Raw genomic sequence first — 19,655 nt, 5'->3', positions numbered from 1 at the left:
CTATTGTTAAGGGTCACACATTGTTCACAGACCACCAGAACTCAGCAGGGATGACGGACTACCGCTGACATCCCGTAAATCATTCGCTTCTCCGTCCCCTCTGATTTTTCAGTCGTTCTCTCCAGTCTTCAGCGATGTTCTCGGTTTACTTTTCACCTTATTGTGATTTAAAGTAAGAGGATGAAATTTATCCCCAAATCAACCCCAGCGCACTAAAGCACAATAAGAGCTCTCTCTCCTTATTCCTCCACATGGTTGCAGTTGTTTCGTTCCCACCCCGAGGCCCAGTGCGTGGGTCTAAAAATGTTTTTGTTCTTTTTTTTCTTTCTTCGTTTCCATGCCTCCTCTCTTTTCGTCTCCTCCCCTCTGTTACTCATCACTCGCACCTCTTTTCCACGCTCGCTGCTGTTGGTCCTGACTCCTTCAGTTTCCTGCTCCCCCCCCACTGTTGCCACACAACTGACTTGCACACAGATCCTCTACAGTGACATTTTTTTTTTTTTAGTGTACGTACTCCCAGAATGAAAAATTTATGAGCTCAGGGATGAAATTTTAGAGGGGAAAAAAATCCAGGTAGGCTCATTTCAGTCTTGGGAGCACTGAAAAGTAGAGCTCGCACATGCTCACGCACACACACCTCGAGCTGTCTGTCCTCCCTCCATAATTCGAGTAAACACAGTAGAGCTAGCTTTCAAATGATGATCGCTCTGAACCATTTTTCTCAGTTCGGTCCTATATCATTCCGCCTTTGGAGTAAGCGCATTATCCCAGTGTTTTCACAGCATCCCAGCCTCTGGAATTTTGGCTTCTTTGTTGTTTGTGCTCTTGCATTATTCATGTCATAAGGGAACCCGCCTCCCGTTTGGGGGAGAAAAAAGCAATAACCCTTAACTTAAATGATTAAGTTTTTAAGGTGAAGGCTTGATTTAGCATTAGAGTCCCGCAAGTAGCGATTAGGGCAACTCTCCAGGAAATTAATGCAATCTTTGAAGTGATGGTGCGTCTGTGTGTGTGAGGATGATCCCTGATCTGAGCACTTAACCCCACCCGGCAAAATATCAAATAATGGCTACTTGTCTACCCCATTGTGTTCTTTTGGGGTGTATGTATATCTGCGTGCATGCATCCATCACTCTGTGTGTGTTTGAGTGTATGTGTGTGTGTGCGCGCGTGTGTGTGCACTCAGTACTGCCAGGGAAAGATTTACAGAAAAGCTTTCTACATAATTGAACATTTTTTTCCTCTTCTCTGACATATTGCTGAGTCAGACTCTTTGGAAGTGAGCAATGTCTTTTTTTACAGGGTGGGTTGGCCCTCACGACCGTGTGTGTGTGTGTGTTTGGCGACTGCGTGTGCACTGAAAAGCAAGCCCGCAGAAGAATTTGTCTGTGAGCATGTGCATTCGCATATGTGAGCGTGCATCTCGATTATCTATGTCAGCACTGCCCCACCCCCTTCCAGCCGCCTAGGGCCCCCGGTTCTAAGTGTTGGTATCTCATCCCGTGCATGATGATGACTTGCATCATCACCTGCAGCAGCAGACACATTATGTAAGACAACACTCTGCTGCAGAGGGACTGTTCCTGCATTTCAAGGCTCCCTCTCTGCTGTGCAACAAACCCGCGTGCTGCAGCTCTCGCGACACAGTCCTCGCACGCATCAAGGACAGGACTCGGGGCATGGTAGGCAGGTCACATACGTTAACACACATTACCTCCCCCTCGCCTCGCACAAACATACACACCCTGCAAACAGCGCGCAAGTCAGTGCCATTCCCATCGCCCCCCAAAACACTCCTGTCACACCCTGGAAAGGTCAGCACATTTACACTGTGACAAGGCCTGACCTTTGAAAGCATAGAGTACTCAGGAGCTGGGCAGAATCTTAATGGACTCGACTGCGCGCTCTCTGCTTGTGTGTGTTTAGCTGCGGTGCGCGCTCAGGTAATGTGTAGATGGTTTATTTTAACGCCCGCTCCTGAGACTTAACTAGAGGACCCAAAAGGTCAGAATGGAATAAAAAGGCAAACACACACACACAAAAAGCAAAAGACGGCGAGAAGAGCGAACACAAGAGGAGGAATAAAGAGGAGACGCTGAACAAGACGTGGTGGCCCATTTGAAAGTCGGATGGGTGGAAGAGAGGTAGAAGAGTAGAGTTGCTTTCCATGCTTTTGCTTCCCAGTGGACCGGCAGCGATAAGAGTCTCATTAGGTAGTTAATAGCTGGCATAAAGGACGTGACATTAACGCTGGGTTAATGTCAGAAGCAGTCGCCAGCTGTGGCCAGCCTTTTCATCTCTGCCATTTCTCCAGCTGTGGCACCGTTGCGCTCGTTTCCGCGGGAAGTTCTTTTAAGCAGATCAATTGCGTATCACGGTGTGTTTGTTGCCCTCATTGCTTTTTTCGCAGCCTTTAAATGATAATGGTAGCCTCACAGAAGGAGGAACCTTAACAGCAGGAGGCCTCTAGTACTGCCACTAACAGGCGTTAGACATGCTTAATCCATGTCACGCTTTTTCCTTCTTAGATACTCGTGTGTGTCTGTTCAACCTCCCGTCTCACACACGATCATCAAGCATCCAAGTCTTGGAGTTGTTTAGATGGACTAAATAAGAAAAAGGCAGAGGAAAATGAAATATAATGGGTTTGAGAGTGCACTTAGCCTTTTTTTTAGGAGTCACCGTCGTCAAATGTCTGCAATGTGTTTGAATCTATTTGAAGAAAAGAGACAAACAGAAAGAAAAACAAGTTGGCTGACTAAATGTAAATGTGGGAAAACACCTGCATTTTTTATTTTTTTATTATACATCTGGATCTTTGGCTGACCCAAACTCCTGCGTAAATTCCCACAGCTCACCAGGGTCAGCCCATCTGCTCTTAATAACTACGCTTTTATTTTTTCTTCCTACCACTTCACATTCTAGCTGCAGCCTGCTCAACATGTGTGTGTGTGTTTGTGCATTTGACATCTTTTAATGAGCAAACTGCTGGATTATTTATGCCTCTGTGTGTTGTTTGTCTTTCTTTTTGATATATGCGAGATTTAGTTGACGTTAATGGAGGACCGAAAATCATACATTTCACTTTGTGTTTGTTCTCCCTCCTTCCAAGCGCGCATGAGTTATGGAGTGAAGAAGGCCCTCGAATGCACACAGACAAACACGCACAACAGTTCACACAGACAGCAGAGTGGGTGATGGAGTGTGTGTGTCTGTGTGTGCGCGCTTTTAGACCCTTCTTGACAGCGAGAGAGTGGTCCCAGAGTGCGATCATCCCGTCCGAGGTCGAGGGGAGTTTGTTAGACAGAGCCATCCATCAGCCTTAGCGCCAGCCTGTTTTGTGTGTGTGTATTAACATGTGGACATGTGTGCCTGTTCATTTGTGCGTCTGCATATCCGAGCCAGTATGTATGGTAGACAGATTCTGACGCCTGAGCTCCCAGACACAACATGACAAGGGCTCTCTTGGGTTTTCTGTGCCTTCCTCTGACAGGAGACATGAAGTAGTACAGTGAGGCGGTTTCAGTACCACGTACGATTCGTAGGCACGTTCTTTGTGCTGAGTTATGATAAAATAACGATAAGGTCATTAACTCAAGCAGCAGCGTTACTGCATTGTCCTGTTAAAGGTGCATGCTAACGGAGACATTAGCTGTTTTAGCGTAACAAAAATCAACATTCATAAAACAAGAAGTCAAATTTTCCTGCTTCGACTCTTTTTTGTTTGCTTGGATCAAACAAACTTTTTATTTTGTGTTTCTAATGAGCCAAGTTCACTGTTTCTGTTCTTTGTGCTAATAACTGTCGCTAGCTTACTTTGCTATCGCCCATTTTTGAAGCCTTTGAGCAATTTTTTCATCACCCTAGCTACGAAACCCACTAAATTAAAAAGAAAAAAACCTCACTTACTTTCTTAGTTACTGCGACGACCCAAACTAGGTCTTCTTATCCCGCATTCTTGTTGTCTGCTCTTCTGTGCTGTTTTCTAGACTTTTTATAGCAGCTTATATCAAGAACTCGATCGCTAATCAGCAGCCGCTTGGCTGCACTGGCAAGACTTTAAAATTTGCGCTGACGGTAAAAAGCATAATGAACATCCACAAACTAAATAAACATAATACAGGCACAAGTAATGTCAACAAACATCGATTGCAGATTGAACTTTGAATTGTGACATTTGAATAAAGTATTTGTATAAACCACATAGGTGCCGGCACTCTCAGTGGCATGTCAAAGTTTTATCAAGATTTTTCCGTTCGTCTAGGAGGAGATAGGAATCATACATACATATGCTACTATCATTATATATGATGATGTAAGGGGTGGTTCTGATAGCTACCCCCTAAAAGATGCTCTTCTTTATTGTGTATTTTACTCTTAAATAAGACCATGATTTGCAAAATGAGCATCATGTTCTAATGAAGAAGATATAAAAGTAGTGAATGAGGGCAAAAACTCCTCTCTGCTGTATTAAATCAAGTGAGAAGAGGGGTCATTTTCCCATAGCCGTCTATATAATCTCACTCCTTCTGACCCCCTGCTGAGTGTCAAGAAGACTCCATGGCCTGAATGGCTTTCACTTTTTACACCCGGAGACTACCTTTATCTTTTGCATAGTCTATGATCTATGGAGGCACAATGGAGAGTTATTATTAAAGACTTCATTTCCGTCTTGTTGTTTTTTTGCCTTTGTGAGTTTATCATTTCCTCTTTCCCGTTTGTATTTCCTGGCCCTCCCTAATGTGCAGCTCCCAAAGGACATATCGCCACATAAATAATGTCTTTAACAAACAGCAGTTCATTTTGCTGCCCTCTTTACAGTAATACATTGTCTGAAGTTGGCTTTAAGGGGCCACCTTTGACCCAAGTTTCATTATGTTTGTTCCTGCAGAAACCTCAACCCCAGCAGGCACCACCACACCCACGCTGCCAGCTGACGTCGAAACCACCACGGTCCCTGTCACGACTACAGGTGAGACAGGTGTTTAATATGAAAGAGCCAAAGAAATGCTGGATTAATAGCGTCATTAGGAAGCTGTAATAAGAAAGATGAAAGGCCTGAGAAAGCGCTGCATGACATTATGTAGATCAGCTGCGAATGCTCCTGTATCTGAAATGACTTTGATTTCTCACGCCTATCTGCCCTTTGGCTCTCGCTCTTACGCTGCCTTTTTCTCCCTGGCTGCTCTCCACCTCTACAGCGGCCACCTCTCCCCCATCAGACGCCGTGTGTGAGTTCGACCACGGCCTGTGTGGGTGGACGCACGACCCCAACGCCCCGCTGCTCTGGTCCCTGCACAGCAACGGTGAGTCTCCTTAACAGAAATGTGAATATTTGGTCCGACTCCCTCAGTGTTTTTCCTCTGCACAGCATGCATTTAATAGATCTGAAGTTATGTCCGGATGGATTTACAGAACAGTGCAGTTAGCAGCTCAGGTTCACTACGGGAACCCCATTTTCTTTTCTTTTTTCCTTTTTTTTTACTGTGGGGTATCAGCTTTTATGTATGCAGCTGCAAGCAGACTCCTATTTGGGTGCAGAAATTGCACAAGCATGCCGTTTATTCCATCAACTTCCTCGGGTCTAGACAAGACTGCATTTTCTATAATTAAATGGAGTCATTCTCCTTCTGAATCTTCATTGAGTCCCCCCTTTTTCAATTTGATTAAAATAATTCCTTAAATTGAAACCAGTCTAATTTGTCAGCGACGCCGTGCGCCAGCCACGCCGCTCTTTCCGAGTGAATGAGAATGAAAATGAACTGAGGGAATCAGAGGGAGAACAGCCTCCACGGAAAGCGCACACAGCCTCGCATGTGACATGCAGCAGCTCACCTCTGCGTGTCAGAATGAAGTGTCGGCAGGAAGGGGTTAAGACCGAGCGGCTCCAATTAAGTTCAGAGCAGGAGATTCCAAAGACGAGCGGTTATCCCCAGTCGTCCTTTACTGCCCCGCAATTACCTCAGGCACGTCCCACATGATGCTGTGTAGACTTCCATTTACTTAGGCATTCCTTGAAGAAATAATTATTCATTTTCCTCTTACGCATACCCACAGATCAAAAGTCCAGCATTTGGCAGGTTGTTAAAAGGTACAGAAGAGGTTTCCTGCTGGGTTTCTTTTTTTTGCACTATTTATAATTTTTCAGGGTAAGGGATCGTTATCCCAAGATTGTTTTAAAATTCATTGGTCTCGAGCAAGTCTCCATGAAAGATTTAGCATTTCTGCAGCTGGAGAAAATTAAACAAGAGGTCCAGTCTCCCTCCCCCTACACACACACACACACACACCCAACCTGCTTCAGTGATGTCACCTCGGTCATGTTCAGGAGGACAGCAGATCTCGTGGCAAAAAGGAGGAAATGTTCTTGAAGCGTGACCTCTTCAGGTCATAAAAAATCTATGACGGGGGGGGGGGGCTTCAAAGCGGCTTCTTTCATTAGACAGGCCGTGGTGGCTTTCATGCCTGAAGTATCATTTCCAGCCATTTTGACACGCCGACCGAGCCTTTGATTTTCCCACGGGGGTCAAAGGTCACGATATTCCAGCCAGCCGGCAGGATCTTTATTTCGCCCCTATCAAATCACTGTTGTAATCCTCTACAGAATTCCCTCACCTCTCCCAGAAACCACAAACTCATCACCTCTTGACCTCACACCTGACACCAGTCATAGTAACAGTAATAACACACAATCCTAGAAATAGCCACCATCTACTCTAATACTAAATCAGACTTCATAGTTTATCATGCTAGTACCAGTGTGATAAACTGGGCTTTGTAGACTGAATCATTGTTTTCCTCATGCCAGCAGCAGACCTCTGTGAAATAGATTAATAATGCTCTCTTTTTGCTGTGTCCGGCGTGGCAGCCTCGATTATGAGGCGTCTGCTGAACAAGAGGCACAACAATGGACGGGGGGGGCAACAGACTCCACTTCAATGCGAGGCGATGAGAATGGAGGAAGCTTTGGTGCGCACATTGAAATAAGTCATAAAACGCCTCATGGAGACCTGATTTCACATCCTCTCCAGTTGTATGCATATATATATATATATATATATATATATATATTTCCTACAGTGACACATACACATTCATTCAAAGCTGCAGAGGGCCAAGGGACACACTGTCACACGCTGTCTTAGGTGTCACACACAGGCGACTGCGACACATGGCGGGCAGAGGGGAGCTGTCAACTAAGAAGAAGATTTATCCCCCCCAGATACTTCCAGTGTGATCTGCTGGACACACGGAGCAAAAAAACGCTCACTCACTTAGTCACTCAGCAAACCTGAGTGGTGGCAGTGGATGCTACTGCACGCCGATTAAAACTTCTTACTCTTGTGGTAGTTTTTCTCTCGCCTATAAAACAGAAAGGCGCTTAATTGCTGGAACACATATACACACAGGCACCAACACACACAGACACACACACAGTTGTTCTTGATAAAGCAGGTGATTTAATCTGCAGATTGTTGATATTGGACTCTTTCCCACCGGGCCCACTTAAGAAATTCCTCAGCAGACACCTCACCAAGCCGCTCTCTCACACGTACGCGGGCATGCACAATGCAATCTGTGCTTCTCGTTCACACAGGCAGTCACTCATACATGCGGTCTCTCACAATGGAATTCGTGTCGCTTTCCAATTTGCAAACTAAACATCCTCTGGTGTAAACAAGTGGAGGGGGATGCATTTCTGTTGGACTTTTCCGTTGGTTAAGTCATTTACCTGAAAGGGAATGAAGAAAAAAACGCCTCAAGGGTCTTGGCTGGAGTTCTGCTAGCACTCGGTGTATGAACGACGCTCTCAGTGGACCTATTCTTCTCTGTGTTTATATTTGTCACATCCCTATTGTTTGGTATGACTATTGTGCTGTGGTGATCCCATTCCTGTTAGCAACTGGTGATTAGTGTCTCGGGTTTTTTTTTTTTTTTGAACAGTCATGTTGGAAATGTCTAACCGTGTGAAAAGCCATTATGTACATGTGTGCATGTCTATATATGTGTCTAAGTCATGATTAACGGCGATAATTCTCTCACTGTACGCACACACGATTCCCTTGTGTATGCGCTCCGTGTTTGCCGCACAGACTAACTGCAGCAGCATCCATTTACAGTGAATATCAAAAGTCTACACAACCATTCATTTTCTCATTTTTTTATTGCCTCGAGGCCTGAATGAAAATCCATTAAATCAGACTTCTGTTTATTTATTTTTTTCATTTTCATTTGACTGCAGTAACCAGCGAACCCAAGGTTAAAACAAAACCCTGCTCACTTTCGGTAATGTGGAGAGAATGCAGAAAGGGCTCAGTTTCACATTTTTGCTGTGAAATTGCTGTGAACAGGAATGTGCATGTGGCAACTTTTATATCACATTTTGGTCCGAGTTAGAAAAATTCATGCTCTATCTTTTCTCATATCTCTTTCCCTTCCAGAGCTCAACAGCTATCTGTACATAGACGCAAGCCTAAAGACTGAGCAGCAGCGAGCTCGGCTCTTGAGCCCCGTGTTGACCGCCGACACTGGGCCCCTGTGTCTAGTCTTCTCTTACCAGATATCGGGGGAGGCCCAGGGCCACCTCAGGGTCCTGGTACAGGACGCCCACTTTGAAGAGACGGTCCTGTGGACACTAACAGACGATCAGGGCCCCGTCTGGAAGGAGGGTCGGACCATACTACCTCGATCTCCTAAAAGCGTCCAGGTAGTGGTTAAACTCTGTGTGCTCATAAAATAAATACTTAAAAAGAAGGCAAATGGGAGATGAAAGAATCAAGCTTCTTACCAGTATTATTGAGTTATATACGAATCAGGCTTTGTAATCTTGAGTTAGACATTTTTATTACATGCTACCCAGAAAGGGAAAACATTTCTGTTGTAGTTTTATTAGAGTAGGCTGTTAATATTTTGAATCTTAAATACCCCCAAAGCTACATTATATGCGCTCACCACCACCTACATGTCAAAATCTGTTAACTTGAACTTATTTTAAACTTTCAGGCAGGCTCTTTGCCATTTCATTCAGCCATGTTTAGACTTCAGCTTCAGCTGTTTACCCAAGATTTTTAGCTTAAGTGTTCAAACATTTATCCACAACTTTTATCTGCTACTCTAGTTACAGTTCCCCATCATGCTTAATCATCATGTTTAGCTAACAGTAACTTTGCTAGCTATTTCAGCTCTATTGCCAGTGTTTTAGCTAACAAATTTTAGCTAAAGTTTTCACAAACCGTTTAAACAGATTAGCCATAACTTAGACAACAATTTCTACTGTAGCCTACTTAATATTTTTAGCTAGCATACAATTTAAAAAAAATTTTTCGACCGTTAGTGCCCATTTCTTTTGGTGGTAGGTTTTTTTGTGCTGCTTAGCTGCTAATTGTTGTTTTACTGGTAAGAGTTTTTCCTAAATCTGCTAAAGTTTACTTACTTGGGTACTGACTTAGCTTACCAGGTTTAGCATGTGACCCATGTGCTCTAAAGCTATTCCAGAGTTTTAAGTCTGTCCTGAGGACGGTTCAGTTCCCAGTATACCCGGCCTGTTGGCCACATCATGCATTGCTATTATTTTTTATCACACAGCTGCTTCCATTCATGCTCGCCATGGTAGCCGCTGCAGTATTGTTCTCAGCTACAGGTGTACACGCCAGTAGCACAACACTCCAAGTATAAAAGGGCCATGACTGTGTGTCTTCCCCTTGCTTCTTGTAGTTCAGCTGCCCATGTGACGCTTCTTCTAAAGCTAAAGTACACACTTGTACTTGTAGCAGAGCATATGACAGTATCAGTTTTAAGCTCTGTGTCACTTTAGGCCACATTTGAAATAAAGTACGCTGTAGTGTCCCTCTGGCTGTGGGACTGTTTGGAAGTTGGCCGTGCATTTGTCAGAGACATCACAAGCAGTTAATGTTCTCATAAAAAAGTAAGCGGGAGATGGTTGCAGAGCAGGGAAGGATGATTGCAAGTGTTGAGTGCAACTTTGAAATCGCAGGCACCGTATTAAGTTTTTATCCTATTTCTCCTCCTCCTGCTGCTGTCCCCATTTTCAATGTGCCTCCACCCCCCATCCTGTCATCCGTCTTCCTCTTCCTCTCACTTCTTTTTCCTTCAACTTTTCCCTCCTCCTCCCCTTCCTCTTCATCCTTCCTTTTTTTCGGCTGTGGTAGGTTGTGATGGAGGGTTACTTTGTGCACGGCACCAGAGGGCACATCTGGATAGACAACATCCACATCAGCTCGAGCACCCCACTGACGGAGTGTACACGTAAGTCGCACACATGCTTTGTTTCTTTATTTTTGCTTCTTCTTGCCAAAAATCTTTACAGATAAACACACACACACTCATGACACATTATCTCACCCTCCCATCAGTCTACTGCTCCCTACTACCGCCTCGACTTTCAGTCGTAAGGTCCTTGAGCAGTGACACACATGAAGTGAGAAACACCAGCACCACCACACACCAATCCTTCACTCGCCCTCCCATCCCAGTTTCAGAGACAGCCTCTCCTCCAAAGAGCCCACCGAACACAGAGATGAAAGCAGGAAGAAGAGGGAGGGACAGCGTTTACTCCTCCACGAAAAAAGAAAGAAAGAAAAGAAACGAAGAATAGGAAAACTAGGCCATAAACGCCCCGTGGGCCCCGGCGATGCTAATCTATGTTTCATTAGATTTCTCTTCTCTTTCTCCCTCTATCTCTCCTGCGCTCCCTCCTCTGTCGTATTTGTAAACAGAGATTTTCCCGAGCCATCAAAGGGAATTACTAGACAGGCTGTTTCCCAAGCAAGTTTCTGGGTGCCTCGCACGAGCCGAGCTCCAGTGTAGCCTCCCTAATCTAGCCTGAGCAGGGGCTTCGGAGAGGGTGTTAAACAGATCAGAGACCAAGCCGGCGGTTCGGAGCCAAAAACCTGCCGTCATCACTTCTGACTGACGTCCAGTGTGCTTTGGAGCCGGACCACAGTGGGAACATGGCGGCGGGGGTGGGGTGGCAGAGCGTAACAGAGGGAAAGTGTGTGTGTCTATGTGTATGGCCAGTGTTTTTCTGTGTGTTTGTGTTGAGTCATTTTTATATGTCTGTGTGTGTCATGCGAGTCCTGAGAGAGTCTAAGCAGCACAGCAGCTTGGAAGGCAAAGATGATAGCCCAGCCCCCCTCCTGCTTCCCTGCTGCTGTGTTTCCTCCTTCCTCCCTTCCCTCTCCTCCTTTGCCACTCCCAGAGCATGCTGGGATGTTGCTTATCACCAAACACAGTTGAGTTTTTCACAGTACGTCGGCGTTCCCGCCAAAAGGCGCCAGTTCCCAAGTCGGACCCCCTGCTCCTTTACTCCCATTCTCTCTTTCTCAACCCCCACCCCCAGTCACACACACACACCATGTACCACACACTGAGACACACACACATCATTTCTCTGTGTTTGCATTCCAGGCAATCAAAGTGAAGGTTCTGCTCTGTGCATTCACAGCCCGCTCCAGTTTTACTGGACGCTGCAGATAAACAACTTGAAATGTGTGAACTTTGCAAATGCAGACACACACATACGCCCATAGCCTATACACTATACACTCCCGTCTCAAATTCCTGGCAACCACAATATACTCTGTTTGAAACAGCGTTCTAGCAGAGAATCACTGTAAATGCCATAATTCATGTGCGTTATCTGAGGAATTAACTTAAAATTTCCTCAGGAGGAGTTTGATAGTCTTGTGACATTTGCGTGACATTTGGCTGACTTTTTCTCTTATATTTAAAGTTATCTAACAGCTGTCTCGCTCTCTCCCCCCTCTCTCTCTGCTCCTGTCTCCCGCCCGCCTCTCTATCCTCACAGAACCCTTCGCGGCTTTTCCTCCCGAAAATCCAGGTGAGTCTGACTTTGGTGTGAAGTCACTTCTCCTGTGGTCTTGCTTCCTGCCCGTCGGTATGCACTAGCCTGGGTTTCTTTTTTTGCTTGGTCTGAACCACTAAAAGAAAAACCAATTAGTCTAAATCACTCTTTTACACTGACAGCACAGAAGCCGAGTCCGCCACAGCCTTGTGATTCCAGACTTTTTAAAGCTGATTCGCCACGTCACCGGCAGCATGTAGACGTCTCAAAATGAGTACTAATGGCAAATATTCACCAAACACCAAATTAATTTTGATCAAATTTTAGTGAAGTTACAGGATAGATCGCTTCAGTAGCTCATTGTTTTACCGTGTCAGTTTTAGCAGAAACAAAGGATTGGTCTCAAAAGGAAAGACTGTACGTGCGAAGGAAGCCGAATCCGGCACGCCATAAGGAGTCATATTTGAAAAGGGCTACATATTCTCTGTTCTAGGCTTCCTGACACAGCCTGAAGGGTTTTAAATAACTGTCTGCCTCATGAAAAATATTTAGAGCATCCTAGGAGACCCTATGAGATTGATGTTAGTGTTTTGGCATCTCATAATGTCTTCCAATAAGATAAGAGCTAGGAGGCTTCAGTGCGAATGTGATGTGTGTGCATTTCTTCGGCTTTTCTACTCCTCTGACTTCACACACGCGCACACATATAGCACACGGTGTCTAACCCTTGACAAACACACACATTAATATCATCACACACACACCAGCGTCCCCAGTGGAAAGCAATCAGATAGAGTGACTGAGCAGCATCGAGCATGGGTGTCTCTGTCTCCTCTCCCTAAGTCAGCTCTGCCTAATGAGTGTGTGCAGTGTGAAGTAGCAGGAGCACGCACCATTTCCCCCTGTAATTATGTGACACGGTCCAAAAATCAGGATGTATTCAGCCCCGCTTCATTTTCCCCTTAGTTCAGTGTGACATCCTACATACAGCTTCTCCACATCAGCTTTGGAAAGAGCATGTGGGCTTCTTCTTCTTTCTTTTTTTTAAGTTTTTCCACTCTGTCTACAAGGGTTTGTTTTAGTAGACTTGGATAGAGGAGTAGAGGCCTCTTGGAAGCCGGTTAGCTGGTTCTTACCAAAAATTTGAGAATTGGGTGGGGGAGGGGGAACTCAATCCAGGAGCAGCAGAAGAGTAGAGGATCTGTGGAGATGGTCTCCGAGGAGAAAGCTCTTTGGCTTGAGAAGGAGAGGACTGGCCAGGATGCTGATGCATGACAGACAAAAAACACACAAAAAAGGAAAATGAAAAACCAAGAACAGAGAACAGGATAAATTATGTACTCAAAACAAAATCTGACAACTCGAGCCAGCTAAATAACAAATCCCGGTCCAATATGAGCTCAGAGAGTGAGAGAGAGAGTGCGAGCTCTGGAACGCTGGATACCCGTGTGATGTTCCCGCTGATCCTTGCATGGTTCTGAGATGATATCAAGGAGCTGTTTGTGACTTCCTGTGCCAGTGTGAAACAGGAAGAGGAAGCTCCTTAAGTCAATGTGTGTGCGTGCTTTTATGACTAATTATTTTGGCTTTCGTTTCACACCAAGAAATCTCACTGGAGCTTTGTTTAAAAAAAATAAATAAAGAAATAAAAGAAATAAATCGCTTGCATTGCACTTGATTGGATCCAACTATTGGAGCGATTTCAAACCAAATCTCTTGACGATCTTGGTGTGAAAACTTGTCCTCCAATTGCAACCCAAGCTACGTGACAGAGATGGATGCATTTCTTTCTTTCTTTTCTGGCCTTGGAGATTTCTTTCTTTCTTTCTTTTTGCAACTGGCATGCTTGTGCATGCTCACACGAGGTGCACGAACAGGGATAGAATCAGACGAATTCAGTGTTAAAAAGTGAAAAACAAGTGCCACTCCTCTCTTTTCCCGCTGGCCAATTATTCTGTATCTCTCCACCAGGGGGAGGCGTTCCTGTGCCTCCCTTGCCCATCCACTGGTATTACATTATGGCTGCCGGGGGTGCCCTCCTTCTCCTGGCAGCGGCCATCTTGGTCAGAGCACTCTGTTGCTGTCGACAACACCTGGCCACCAAGAAGAGCCAACTGTCTGTGGCCTATCACAGCTCTTCGCAGTGCTTCCAGTACTCTAACTGGTCCTCCAGTATGGCCACCCCCGGGGTGGAGCCGGTCCTGACGGTGAGGTTGGACAGCCGGGACCGACACCGTACCCTCTGCTAAAAGCGAAGCGCTTATAAGCTGCACTGTATTCGTCAGAAGACGACGCCGACCGGCGATGGCAGTGAGAGTCGTGGCGCAGCAAGATCGACGAACCCTCACTTGCTTTAGTTTACAGCCCCCAGCGGTGATGATGACGACAAAGACATTGTCATAAATTGCTGAGTGATATATATTTTTTTTTTTTTGGCAAAGGAAACACTGTGGCCTCTCTCTCTCACACATGCACGCTCTCTAATGGATGTAGCTTCGGTTGCTGTTTTTCCTTCCCTGTTCCATTAAGGAGTTTTGCTGTTGACATTTCACACTATGCTGCTCCTGATGAGAGAACTGAAGACTGAGTAAGTTATTTGTCTGAACAGCTTGATTCGGACCATTGAGTACCGTCTGGCTCCTCATAACCCCAACGGTCCTTCTGGAATGACCCCAACGTGGACACACACACAGGCATGCGAGGGGGAAGAGGACGGGGAGGGGATTTTGAGCTGGTTCCGCTGCAAGGAGCCAGCCAGAGCTGCCAAACCACGAGGCTAAAACAAGACCCCAGAGACACGAGGAACCCTGCAGTGCTGAGAGAGGGAGAGACGGGGGGAGGAAGGGGGGGGAGAAAACTGTGCTAGCTGTGGAAATGATCTGGCAAGGCCCAGAAAATGAAGCTCTTGGTATCTCTGTAATAACACAACCACAGGATAGTTGCAATATGAGTTGTGCCAATAGCGAGGGTGTTTGTAAAAGAACAGAAATGGGATGTGTGGAGGGGGGGAGGGGGGGTCCATTGTCCTTTTCAACAAAGCATGTGCACATTTACAAAAAAAAACTCACAAAAATACAAAACAAAGGAATGCAAATCCATCATACTTAAAAAGTCCTGCATCGCAAACGGAGTTAACCAGCTCCGTTTGATTGAACGTCTCATCTTTCTCTCGATAAAGGCATCAGTCAGTGATGGATGCGGCCGTCTTCAGTGTTTCAGTGTTTCATCTTGAATCTCTTGTGTAATAAAGCACGTTGTTCCACTCCCATTCATGCTTCATACCACCCACTCCAGTTGTTCTCCGTGTCTTTGAGCCGCCCAGATGAAAGCCGTGCCTGAGCCGAGCCTTGTCGTGTTTTCCAGTGTGAATATGTGCTTGTTGTTTTTAGGGTTGTAAATAGACACATCTGTCTGCCATCGCCGCTTCGATCCTTGATTTACGCTCCTACAAATCCCACAATGCCGCCGGACCAGCTGGAAGCCATAAGCGAAGTGTTTTTGCCTTATGTGTTCATCCTTGAGAGGAATCCGAGATATTACAAAAACCAGAGCAGAGAGTTTCAGCCATTCAGGGTTGGGGTTTTTTTTTTCCCTTTTTAGTGCCATTATTGGCCGGTGACATAAAATAAGACACAGCTAATGCACTTCTCGCTAATATTTAACACATATGGGCTCTAAAAGCCCATTTTTATCGTGTAATTGTCACCGAGATAGACACACTGGCGGCAATTTCTCTCTCATCAGTTGGTACAGAGGTGATGAGATCTGACACGAGCTCAATTTAACACCCTGGATTGAATGAAATTGAGGTCTTCACTCTGTAGCTTAACGGGGCGTGCTTTCCCTGGTTTGTCACTGCTGCAAAAATCCATCACCTACAAGCCCGCAGCTCAGCAGAAATGCACCTCAATTTGTTGTCACAATTTAGAAGCTGCACTTTTTTCTGGCACACTTTGCCCATGTGCTTTTAAATCAACTTGGGGGGAGGAGGGACCGGACACCCTACTCGAGCCATCTCAACACCATTATGCTTCCAAGCCTCTAATAGTCGTAATTAGTTAATGGACAGATAGCATTTATTAGGTCTGCGGTAAGCACTTTTCCCTCCCATCAACCGCACCTCGATCGCCCAATCCCCTGCCAACTACCAGTTGCCCTGGAAACAGTATTAATAATGCCGGTGGCCATCAGAGACCAGCAGATCTAGACGTGTGCCTTGCCAAGCAGCTACTCCCACTCCTGACTGCTCGCCAAGAGCAAGCGAGCCCAAACACACACTCACATGTGCGGACACAAATGTGCACAAAGTTAAAAGAAAACCCACCTAAAGTAGAAGTACTCTCAGGCTATTGGGCTCGAATAAAGTGCTGGGAGGGAGGGCTTGCCACAATTCAGACACTCACATCCACGTCAATTTTCAGTTCACACCACCTGGCAGATCTGTTACTTTCACACAAAGCACTGTCACGAGCAACTGCTGACATTTTGTCTCCATTATTTTTCTCTTCTTTGATGATCTAATGCACCGGTCGAACAGTAATGATGATTTCAGCAGCGATAATGACGGGAATTGTTAATGATTTGATGACATGTTTGCATTGTTATTCACACTGAATGAGCAGTCTTACACCATCGATATACCATGTGATGACTGTGTGTTTGACAGGAATGTATCTTAATGATCTTTATTATTAATAAAGTCGTATTTTTCTATTTATAAGTGTGTGTATGAGTATAAATGTGTAATATCAAAATTAGCAGCAAATATAAAGCAGTTAACGGTATGCAAAGGGTTGCTGTTATTTCTGGTGATTGTGTAAAAAGACACTGAACTCGAGTTAGGCATTTGGCGAGCATTTAAAGGAAACCTTGCAGAGGCAAATGCCGAGGCATGTTTTTGTTTATTTGTTGTAATTACAGCTAGAATTATGCGTAAATCGGATTGGTGTTTAAAGTCGGTGTGTCCTGTGCTTCTGTCTGATAGTTAAGGGACCCGGTGGCGATGGACGAATTTACGGTGGCCCGCTAGGTGGAGGTAAGACACGGAGCTCACACCAGTACCTTTTTGTCATTTCTATAAAGTACTTTTATAAATTATAAAGAACATTTCTGTAAGTTATCTCCCTTGTGGCAGATGGCTATACCTGGTTCTGATGGAGGTTTCTTCCTGTTAAAAGGGAGTTTTTCCTTCCCACTGTTGCCAATTGCTTGCTCGTAGGGGGTCGTCCAATTCTAGAGGTTTTCTCTGAATTTTTGTAGGGTCCATACCTTACAATATAACGTGCCTTGAGGCAACTGTTGTTGTGATATTAAATGGCACTACATAAATGAAAATTGAATTGAATTACCTCTGTTCGGACTTTAGTTTCTGTTTGTAAACGAATCTTCTACTCACAACAATTCATGACTTTAGTGATGTTTGATACAATCTTTTCTCTTTAGTAAGTCAAAAACATCACAAAAGATCAGGTAGGGTCAGGAAGTCAAGTTTACCTGCACTCCTGACAGATCACCTGATCTCATTAATAGCAGTTTACATGTAATTGTAAAATCTCGTATTTAAGATGATTTTTCCAAGCCACTTTGCAACCCACCTCCCCATGTCATGTATATCATCATTAACTGTAGCAATCTCTACAATAATTCAATAACGATAACAGGTTTATACAACCACTCCTTGCCTGTCATCATACTAACCTCCCGTTTTTGTCACAGGTTTACAGTTCCCAGAGAGGAACACGGCATCACCGTCATCCGAGCCTCCAGTCACGCGTGTCTCAGAAAAGGACAACTCGTGGCTGTACACCCTTGACCCCATACTGGTCACAATCATCGTCATGAGCTCTCTGGGCGTCCTGCTCGGAGCGGTGTGCGCCGGCCTCCTGCTGTACTGCACCTGCTCCTACAGCGGCCTGTCGTCCCGCTCCTCCACCACCCTGGAGAACTACAACTTCGAACTCTACGACGGCCTCAAGCACAAGGTCAAACTCAACCAACAGCGCTGCTGCACCGAGGCGTGAGAAAGAAAAGGCGATTCGAAAAGGAAAAGGAAGATGGAAAGAAAGAGAGGGATGACAGTCACGCTGTGAAAACCTCCCGCTATCTTCTTCATTTTGCTTCAGTTCACTTTATTCCTCAGCAGCGCAGATCCCAGGATGCACAGGCAACGAGAAAGCCACTTTCGAGCTCAAACGAGAACTTGTTTTCCTGTTTCGGAAAGCATTGCACAGTCCAGTATTGGTAGTTTTATGGCAAAATGAACCACTGAGTAAAAAACTGATGGACTGTTCCGTTCTGGGCTTAAAAAGTAAATATCTACACATATCAAGTACAGATTCTTGGTCCACCAACAGAGAAATGTTTATAGATGCATCATAGATTTGTATGAGGTCTAGTTTTGAAAGTGGATACTGTAAACTACACAAACAGCGAGGCAGACACATCGTGTTGGAAAGGTGGTAGGTTAGGAACGTGCTTAGAAAGCGTCTTTTTTTCTTTTGTTTTTTGGATCACGTGTGAACACAGTGGCCTAGAAGTTAGCTCCTTGGTGTGGACCGTTGGCTCCTTTGTTCTCTACGTATCAGCCTCAGTTATCCTCTTAGTTCCTGACAGTCTGTGGTCTATGTAGTCACCGACGCCCCTCGAGTTTGTCTCACTGCTCAATCACTTTCTGTTTTAATGTTTTAGTTCTGGCCTGTTACCCAGTCTGGCAGATATGTTTTGTTTTTTTAATGAAGCAAAGGAATGTGTTGTGTGTTTGTTTATTTTCTTATGGTGAACTCTTACCTGTGTGTGTGTGTATTTTTGTGTGTATGTGTGTGTGTGTGTGTGTGTGTGTGTGCATGGGAAGGTGTGGGGGGGGGGGTGTGTTTTGTAGGTGTTGTGGGGGGGGAGGGAGAGGGGGGCTTTTTAAACACATTATTTTACTGGCAGAGATGTCTTGTTAGATTTAGTTGTCGGAGACTGTTGTTGCCGATTCCTGTCAAAGAGAAGGTCACGTTTACATTGCGGTTAATGGTAAAAGGTCAAGGAGCTTTGGTTGGTGCAACCTATGGATTGCTGGTAAGAGTGTGAAGCACTGTAGAAAGAGAAGGAAAGAGAGGCTATAAGAGACTATGACTGACAGCGCACTAAAAAAAAAATCCCCTGCCTCTCCCTCGTAGGGGCGATGTTCTCTCAAGACAAAAAAAAAGCAAATGGGATCAAAAACAAATGCAGTCAGACACAGCTCTTCTCAATCGACTGACTGACTGTGTGCCCGGACACACAACAACGCCTTAAAAGCAAACTGTTGGTGGAAATGTTGAAAAAAGGAACGTTGAGGAGACATCGAGACCAGAGAGGAGGATCTCTCTCGCTCTCTTTTACACGTGGACCTCAAAAGCCATGATTTAAAGGACCTATCCCCTCTTTTTTCCCGCCACCCACCTCCCCCACCGACACACACCAACACCGGAACCCCGGTCCCACCTCAACTTACTGGCTAGTCGCGGCCTATTTTGTGATTAATTTTTTTGTGCGTGTGTTAATTTTTACTGTTGCAGCATTTTTTTTAAACAGTTTAAAAAGGTCTTGTCGCACATGCTTGGATTGGACTTGTAAGCCATGAGAAGATGGGAGTGAAGGCCTTTAAAATTCCCCGTCCACGGACACAAACATCCACGCACTTCCCTTGTATATACGGATGTATATACAGAACACAAATACGCGTCTTTCCTCTCTGAAAAACTCGAGAAACTTTGGACATGCGCGCACACCGAGAGTATGGCAGAATCTAGAAATTAAAGGGAACGATGGCTTCTCACACTTTCGCACTCAGCATCATATCCCA

General features: G+C 45.1%; 1 protein-coding gene across 2 annotated transcripts in view; it reads left to right on the top strand.

The window, feature by feature from the left end:
- The window catches only part of nrp2a (neuropilin 2a), a 60,362-nt gene extending 41,783 nt beyond the window's left edge, over window positions 1-18,579 (top strand). Inside the window, exons 12-18 of one of the 2 annotated variants that reach the window (XM_005920032.2) lie at window positions 4,892-4,972; window positions 5,202-5,306; window positions 8,442-8,707; window positions 10,170-10,266; window positions 11,828-11,860; window positions 16,809-16,859; window positions 17,540-18,579. In XM_005920032.2, coding sequence (XP_005920094.1) covers window positions 4,892-4,972; window positions 5,202-5,306; window positions 8,442-8,707; window positions 10,170-10,266; window positions 11,828-11,860; window positions 16,809-16,859; window positions 17,540-17,844 — 938 coding nt within the window. In that variant the 3' untranslated portion in view covers window positions 17,845-18,579. Of the gene's footprint in view, window positions 1-4,891; window positions 4,973-5,201; window positions 5,307-8,441; window positions 8,708-10,169; window positions 10,267-11,827; window positions 11,861-13,795; window positions 16,545-16,808; window positions 16,860-17,539 lie in introns of those variants that run through there. The other variant, XM_005920033.3, reaches the window with a different exon arrangement.
- The last annotated feature ends 1,076 nt before the right edge of the window (window positions 18,580-19,655 follow it).

Source organism: Haplochromis burtoni, unplaced genomic scaffold (assembly GCF_018398535.1).
Source record: "Haplochromis burtoni strain Fernald_Lab_line unplaced genomic scaffold, NCSU_Asbu1 Contig_40, whole genome shotgun sequence".
NCBI lineage: Eukaryota > Metazoa > Chordata > Actinopteri > Cichliformes > Cichlidae > Haplochromis > Haplochromis burtoni.
Note: the sequence above shows the minus strand (reverse complement) of the source record. Positions and strands in the feature narration are given on the sequence as shown.